General features: G+C 36.2%; 1 protein-coding gene across 1 annotated transcript; it reads right to left on the bottom strand.

The window, feature by feature from the left end:
• Positions 1-200: 200 nt before the first annotated feature.
• Positions 201-4,458, bottom strand: LOC117316282. The gene is made up of 3 exons (XM_033870820.1): positions 3,993-4,458; positions 1,845-1,970; positions 201-982 (listed from the first exon to the last, which is right to left on the bottom strand). The coding sequence occupies exons 1-3, from the start codon at positions 4,456-4,458 to the stop codon at positions 240-242; spliced, it is 1,335 nt and encodes a 444-aa protein (XP_033726711.1). The 3' UTR covers positions 201-239.
• Between the last annotated feature and the right edge of the window lie 4,543 nt (positions 4,459-9,001).

Genomic DNA, 9,001 nt, shown 5'->3' on the forward strand with positions numbered 1-9,001 from the left:
GGACAATGCTCTGGCTATAGAGACCAAACAAGCCGCATCCAGTACACATATTTGTAGATAGCAATATCTTGAAGCGTGTACACTAAATATACCATATAGTTAAAATGTTTATGGTCTATTTATATATCAATGCGGCAGCAATGAATTACACCTTATACATAAACCGTATACATAGCTAAAGCAAGATGACTGAAGTGTCTATCTCCATCAAAAAGTCATAAAATAATGTCAGTGTAGTGTTATTGTGATTTCCGCTCATCTTTTACATTGATAATACGTTTATACAGCCTCTGACACTGGCCGTATGTCCCTAAGTGTTGCGATTCATTTACAGAGCTGCAACCGTGTCGATATTCATCAAGTACCTTGTGGTGCATATCTTTAAAGGTAAAATCAGAGTTCGGCAGAAACTCTTCAATGGTGCTGTTCTCACTGACATATTCGAAATATGGCCAGTGAGTTGTGTCCCCTGCGTCGTAATTGTAACATTGGATGGTGGCGCAAAAGTCGTCGGTATTGTTCCGTAGCTTGTGTGTTTGGAACCAATCCCTGCTAATCCATGTCACATCTCCTTTGCAGGCATTAAAAGATTTCAAAGGAGTTGCATCAAGCTCTGTCGTCTGCTTGTTGTAAATGGAAATGTTTATTTGGCCAAACAAGACTTTGATGACAGCGTTCGCGTTCCCATGGTTATGGATTGGACTGTAGTGTTTTGACGGCCAAATCTCGAGGACGTACGGTATTCCTGGAGAGTTCCCGAAACAATGTCCTAGCGTCACCCGTAGGTAAGTCTCCTCTGCTCCACTTCCTGGGCCGAATTCCCCAGCTTTCTCCTTCAGCTTGTTAAAGAGGAGGCAGCCGTCGGTTTCGATACTGAACCTGATGGCGTCAGAGAGAAGAACATCATCCACTTCCGGTGGACAGTTTAACTCGCAGTTACGGATGTTGTCGTACAGCTCCTTGCATGCAGCGGGAAGACTTCCTGTCCAATGCAAAAGTACAAAAAAATGAGCAATTAATTAACTGAAATTAACATCAACTTAGTTACTGATTGTTTCTTGGAAATTACTTGAAAGCCTACAAATGTAAACAGTGTATTGAGTTACTGGATTAGCCAAAGTCTGTACATCGTAAATCTAAAGAGCCTGATTTCCTTCTGCGATGCTATTTCAAATCAAACATTTTCGATGCTTATGTATATGCCTACGTAGATATTTCGTCATCATCACGCTAGTAATTCTCATTTGAGATTGTGATTTGACTCGCATTTGACCTAGATCCGTATGGTGGGTGCGCCGAAGACGCTGACCCTTCCGGAATGAGTGTTTTTATTTCTACGATAAAATATAAGACATAATTGATCTTCTGCGATTAAATGGTGTAAATAGAGATACTATCAACTACATTACATATATATTGTAGCATGATTTTCGCGGGGATATAATTTCACTAGATTCTCGGCCTTTTGATGAAGAGTGAAAATAAATACTCATCAAACAATTACTTCCACTAAAGTTTACCATAGGAAAGAATTGTTGTATTTAAAGAAAATCTTAAAATATGGCATTTTGTAATGGGAAAATGTAAGATAAGGAATTTCCCTAAGTCAAAGTACATTGATAAAACTGAAGGTCCACATGAATATTCCATATCTTAAGAAAACCTCATTATTTCCCATATTAAAGTATTTCAGGATTTAAGGAAAGTTTTCTTCAGTAATGCATTTCATTAAAATCAAAAATCCTTTCTTATGGGGAAATTTTAAGTTGTGGGATTTCATAAAGTTAAGAAATGTTGATGACATAGGGACCGTGGACATGACTATAAATCATATTTGTACTTACCTGTCAGGGTGTAACTGTTGTTATCCAGCGTGAATAGAGTCGCTTGTGCGCTATCCAGGACAAGAGGAGATAGATTGTAAATGAATGGGTTTTTTCGGAAGACAACTTTATTTTCAGTTTCTTTCGCTGAAATGGATGATATATGAAAGACTTATTTTCAATCTGATAACTTTGACCTTTACATATTTATACTTCCAGTCATTTAATTGAACAAGAGGCCCATGGGCCTTAACGGTCACCTGATTTTTGAAATATTTCAGTAAATTTGAATGAAAGAATGAATTTCAAAACAAATAAAACAAATGATAGTCAAAAATGTGATTTCCCTATAACTATAGTAAAGTTTATCCCCTCCCATGGGGCAAACGCAAGACCCCAGGGCTAGGAAATTCACAATTATGGTAAAGCACCTTAAGACCCTTTGATCTGTGAAGAGTATTTAATTCTACCTTATTTGGGTTGTAAGAAGAAGATTTTTGAAATTTCAGTTAATTTGACCCTTTTTGGCCCCGCCCATCAGCCCCTGGGGATCATTCAGGGCCAACATGTACATCAAACTGTCATCCCAAGCTGATAACGTTAACGAAGTTAGAATGAATTCCAATAAAAATCCAACAAATAATAGTCAAAAATGTGATTTCCCTATATAAACTATAGTAAAGTTTACCCCCTACCCAGGGGCAAACGTGAGACCCCAGGGTCATGAAATTCACAATTTTGGTAAAGCATCATAAGACCCCTTCATCTATGAAGAGTATTTGATTCTAACATATCTGAGAGTAGAGAAGAAGATTTTTGAAATTTTAGTCAATTTGACCCTTTTTGGCCCCGCCCACCAGCCCCTGGGGGTCAACCAGGGCCAACATGTACATACCATCAAACTGTCATCCTATGCTGATAATTTGAACAAAGTAAGAATAAATTCCAATAGAAATCCAACAAATAATAGTCAAAAATGTGATTTCCCTATATAAACTATAGTAAAGTTTACCCCCCTACCCAGGGGCAAACGTGAGACCCCAGGGTCATGAAATTCACAACCCTTTTTGGCCCCGCTCCTTCAGCCCCTGGGGGTCAACCAGGGCCAACATGTACATACCATCAAACTGTAATCCCATGCTGATAATTTGAACCAAGTTAGAATAAATTCCAATAGAAATCCAACAAATAATAGTCAAAAATGTGATTTCCCTATATAAACTATTGTAAAGTTTACCCCCTACCCAGGGGCAAACGTGAGACCCCAGGGTCATGAAATTCACAATTTTGGTAAAGCACCTTAAGAGCCTTCCATCTATGAAGAGTATTTGATTCTAATATATCTGAGAGTAGAGAAGAAGATTTTTGAAATTTCAGTCAATTTGACCCTTTTTGGCCCCGCCCACCAGCCCCTGGGGGTCAACCAGGGCCAACATGTACATACCATCAAACTGTCATCCCATGCTGATAATTTGAACCAAGTTAGAATGAATTCCAATAGATATCCAACAAATAATAGTCAAAAATGTGATTTCCCTATATAAACTATAGTAAAGTTTACCCCCTCCCCAGGGGCAAACGTGAGACCCCAGGGTCATGAAATTCACAATTTTGGTAAAGCACCTTAAGACCCTTCCATCTATGAAAAGTATTTGATTCTACCATATCTGAGAGTAGAGAAGAAGATTTTTGAAATTTCAGTCAATTTGACCCTTTTTGGCCCCGCCCCTCAGGCCCCTGGGGGGTGGGGACCATATAATTCACAATTTTGGTTCACCCTCAGCCATGGAAGCTTCCTGTAAATTTCATTGAATTTAGTTCAGCAGTTTTTACGAAGAAGTTGAAAATGTAAATTGTTTACGACGCACGACGCACGACGCCGGACAAAAGGCGATTGCAATAGGTCAACTGAGACTTCGTCTCAGGTGACCTAAAAATTACTTTTGTGAAAGTTATTTTGAAAAAAGAAAATGTCCTCTGGCTATAGAACTGTTTTCAAAACGAACACTGATCATACAATTATATCTTGTTTTATCATACACATGGTTATATAACAATTAAAACAATATAATTTTAGATAAAATCTAATAACTTACGGAAAAGGAAACATGTAACTGTTTCGGTCAACGGTTACCTGTAAAATTACAAATGATGTAACCAGATACGTACGATCAGGCGATGTAGATGCTAAACAATCGTACAGTCGCACCACACCTTGATCCTCCGCATTGAAGAAACCATGATAACGACATCTTATTTTATCTTGTTCAGCAGGCGTTGCTCCTGCAAGAAAGTCGTACTGAAGGCACGTGGTTTCCTCCATTGTGTAGCCCTTGCCGTATTTCAAAACGAGGCTATCCCTGTTGTAACTGAACCAATAGGTGATCTCCCTTTCTTCGTCATACCCGCTGTCTGGGTGTTCGGTTCGTTTAAGTCTGCTGTATATATGGTTTTGTGTCATCCCAAACTCGGCGAAGTTGCTACCAATAGTGAGCCTGATGCTGTCAGTTGATGACGATTTGGTCACTACGATCCTGAATGGACTGCTCCTTGTGATATCGAAGGTGAAGATCCCTTGCCCATTGACAGGCATTGGCTTGGTCCATGTAGGATCACCGCTGAATCTCGTCGACATTGTTCTTGTTTGATTCTGCAATTCATTATGAAACCAAAAGCTGTTTTAGTTTTAACATACGATACTGCATACAGAAAATATCTCATAAAGTTAATAACCTCTTAAAGCAGCTTTTACTACCAAATGTTTAACCTCCTGTGTTTTGGTCTGGGCCAAACTTTGTGGAATATATCAATATTACATTTATGTTTCAAATGCAAATATATTCCAGACTTTGCAAGTTGGAGATGTTTTACGAATTTTTTGTATCAAACTTTCCCTTAGGATAGCATTTTGTTAATTTTTTATAACGTCATGGATGGACATGAAATGCTATTTTGTATTTATTGGAATGTTTATCCATAACTAAGCTTGTTTCATAACTGAAATTTGAAAGCTTTCAATTGGTCATTGATGACCTCTAACAAATCTGATTGGCTAACCTCTGGCCTTTGACCACAGACTACTTTTACTGCTCTCACTTATTCGTTTTGTCGTCTGTCATTCAAATGATCAACATTGACACGTTTTGTGGATTGGCCGAGGTCATTATTTGCATAATTGTGTGAGAAGGGTGTCGTCATGGATCTAGGTTTTAAGTCGTACGAAAGAGAATTTGATAATGGTAAAATAAACTACACGAGGAAGCGAGTTATTGCTTTAATCGTAGCGAACCAAAAGTGACACCCCCACTTCCCCCAACATCCCATAAGGGGTCACGTCGGGATGAACTTTTGGATTAGCCAATCAAATGACTACTTCCAGAATCTTGGAAGTGCATTTTATATGTCCGAATTAGCATGACTAGAGTGCATAGCTTGCATAATCTGTCAATTTGTTTCAAGTCATTTCGTTCCACAGAGCTATGTACATGCTGTACCGAAATGGTTTGCTTCAGATGTTTGCTGTGACGAAATTGTTTGCTTTGAGGTCATCGACAAATTGACAATTCGCCCTGAAAGGTGAAATACACACATCTCAAAGGTCATCAGAACGTGACCCCTTATGGGATGTTGTTAGATGTTCATGTAACGTAGTGAGAATGACCATCTAGATTTATTTAGATTGAAAAATTAATTAACTCGAGTTTGATAAACATGATAAACAACCGTCAATTGTTGGGAATCTCTACATAATCGATGGCGTTACAATTATTTGTTCCTTTCTCACTTCCAAAGAATAACATCTGCATGTACTTTATACTCGGCAATATTGGCAAGGAATATAATTTCGCTAAATTCGTAGTTATATACATGAATTGTTGCTCGAAGTTTGATACTCGCGGACTAGTCCAGGCTGAGACAACCACGAAATAATAGCTTCCAGTAGCGAAATATACGAATATTTTGATTTTGTATTTTTTTTTTTTTTTTTTTAAATCTTTTTCATTTTTAAAAGCAAACAGCACTCGTGTTCATTTTTGTAAACTATACAACAATAACTTCCAAGGCCGGCTGACTTATATGTAGATACGTCTCGTTGTATTATGTTGAACAGGACATAAATGTTTAAGCCACTTTTCATTTCTCTCTGAAAAAAAGAAATTTCATAGGATGCAACAAACAACCAGCACTATTTGAAATTTAAAGGAAATATAAAGTTACGAAATCTTGACATGGGAAAAAATTGAATGAAATAAAGATGATATAAAATCAGCAAAAGTGTTGTAACTGCATTTTTATTTTAAATCTTATATAATTTATCACTCACGAAATTCAATATGAAAGGGGTTTTTTTTGCGTTTTTTTTTTTTTGTGTTTTTTTTTTTACTTTTCAAATCTAATGTTTTCAATGACTTTGAAGATAACACCTTAAATGAAATAGAATTAATATATAATAGTGCCTGAAGGAGTATAAAATACAATTCACTCGTATGGCTAATATCATGAGACCTTTTGACGTTTAATTTTCATTCATAACTTCTGTCAATGACATGTCAGTGATAGGAATACATAATACATAATCTATATATTTTTTATGTGTAATTTAGCATGCAGAAGACATTATACAACCCCATTATTAATAGATGTATGTTTTTGATATCACATGTGAGACTATGTTTAAAAAATTCTAGGAGAAAAAGAGATTTTCCAAGAGGTTACTGTAAAACTAACACTTTCTATTTATTTCCTAAAATAGGAAGTGACTGTACTAATTCCGATTGATATTGTTTTTTAAAAAGTAAACAGAGCGGCCTTGATATAATTCATATAATACCGGTCGTAACCAAATCGGAAACTGGGCCAATTCGGCCTTTCCTTCATATCTTCGGGAAAACACGTGTTTTATTTTCGACGGAAGTAAATGACCTCGAAACAAGATGAAGCATGACTGATTCGGCTTTCTTCGTAAACAATCGAGCATGATCATGTTTACAAGCAACAGTTGAAGTGAATAATAGTGTATAGCCGAAAATATGAAAAAAAAACAGCAAATATGACGGTATAGGCTCGTGTGTCGCTTTATTTTGACTGTACAGTGGAACCTCTATAAACCGAACATGCACGGGACATGGATATTTGTTCGGTTTACAGAGGGTTCGGTTTTGAGAAGTTGATCGAAATGACCCGGTCGAATTCCGGATATAATTGACCCGACGATGTTTTGTTACTAGATGGTAAAACCGGCACTAAGCTTACTGAACGTACGTTGATAATTTTTTTTTTTGAAGAATATGAATATCATGGAAGTAAATCAATGCATATATTGCAGATCATTAATAAATGAAAATGACTATAACCGTAGTTATATACAGTATTTGTACATGTAACTGCAATTCACGATCGACCTACATTCTGTTACGTACGACTGAAGCTTCGCCATGTGGTGGGGCCCGATAAGGGGTACATGTATTTGACACATTATAATAAAGACCAAACACGTAAAACATTTTGAATAATTTAATATGTATTTTCAATCTCAAATAAACACATACAACAAACTTGTGCATTTGCCTTCATTATGAAACGCATTGGAAAGAAAAGTCAAGTTCTTTGAAATAAAATATTTTACGTCTTACGATACTGTACACACTTATATTCTGCATAATGTAGTTAATCCAAGAATAAATGGCGCACAGACTTTATGTCACTTATGTATCGGGATAATATCTATAAATCACTAGAAGTTCAATTATAACAAATCCCAACGAATTACGTGTATTGTATGAAACAAAAAAGTCACAAAGTGATATTGAACGAATAAATCCATGAAATGAAAAAAAAACAAAAAACACACAGGATTTTGTCAATGTCTAATGCCTCAGCAAAAACGTGTCCAATGTAGACTTTTCTTCTTACACAGTTCTCGCACCATGATATCTTCACTAAGCACAATTACCCAATCTCTGTTACATTTGTTTTGAGTATACATGCTAATTATTTCACAAAAACGGAATTCGAATTATATGAAAGTGTGTGAAGATGTGTTGTTTTAATATTAATTACAATCGATCACTCGATACCGGTCGTATCCCGACATCGGTATAAAAACAAATAGGACACTGGCTTCCTTTCAGTGTGTATATTAATGACCCTGTAAAAACACCCACTTTGGGCCTCATTTATATTAAATGCGAAACTCCGGCTTTCTATAGCTCTACTTGTATTGAGAAGATAAACAATCCGCCATGCTTCAATGAAGTGTGGTATTGTTTCATAATTATCGTGTTGATTATACCATGTACACTATCATCATAATACCCCTCGGGGTATGTATTGGATACCTTACAAATCACCTATATGTATACCTCGTGGCATGATCGCTCAGGTAAGGCCGGTTTTCAGAAGTAATTTTTCGTATATTTTAACAGGGACCGGACACAAAATTGGTCCGGTGTTCGGAATTCAGAGGGTTCGATATTTGGAAGTTTTTTAATACTATAATAAAGAAGGAACCATTCCGTACATTGCGAATTCGTTCGGTATTCAGAGGTGTTCGGTTTTTAGAAGGTTCGGTTTTCGGAAGTTGCACTGAAAATTTATTTTTATAGGCCGACCTCCATGTTTCCTTGGGGCTAAATCTAAGTTCTAAGGAAATAGTCGCTTTAATAGAGCATGAAAATATTTAAGAAATTTTTTGGTAAGGTAGAAATAATTTAATGGATAGCAATGAATATGCCAGATGGGATCATTTCTTAACAGGATGACATCTGAGTATACATATAATGCATATAGAGTGCGTATTGTGTTTTTTGGAGCGTAACTACAAAAGCGTAAGTACAGACATTATGAAGTAGTTTTTTTGTTATTTGACGGGTTTCCCAGATTATTCTGTATTAAAATCAAAGTATTTTACTGGTATTTTTGTCCTCCATACAGTATATCTACAATCTATGTTCATTGTAGCATAGTTGCTTTCAATTGCGCTTCAGACTGTGAAGTATATCTGTGATTTATCTGATGATAGTTTGTAATTTTATTCGGATTTGAATTTAAACATACGACAATACACGAATTACATTTTTCAAAATTTGTCATGTTTGGAAATTCGAAAATATTGAATTTCAGCGATAACAATCCAAAAATAAATGAGTGAATATAGTCATAAAATGGTATAAATAATT

The sequence above is a fragment of the Pecten maximus genome, chromosome 18 (assembly GCF_902652985.1).
Source record: "Pecten maximus chromosome 18, xPecMax1.1, whole genome shotgun sequence".
In the NCBI taxonomy this organism is placed as follows: domain Eukaryota; kingdom Metazoa; phylum Mollusca; class Bivalvia; order Pectinida; family Pectinidae; genus Pecten; species Pecten maximus.

What these genes read in the sequence shown, in the direction of transcription:
- LOC117316282 (XM_033870820.1), bottom strand. Translation starts at nt 4,458, where the DNA reads ATGTCGACGAGATTCAGCGGTGATCCTACATGGACCAAGCCAATGCCT. An exon ending in AGCATCTACATCGCCTGATC is followed by an intron (nt 1,971 to 3,992) that starts GTACGTATCTGG and finishes CATCCATTTCAG; the next exon opens with CGAAAGAAACTGAAAATAAA. An exon ending in CAACAGTTACACCCTGACAG is followed by an intron (nt 983 to 1,844) that starts GTAAGTACAAAT and finishes TGCATTGGACAG; the next exon opens with GAAGTCTTCCCGCTGCATGC.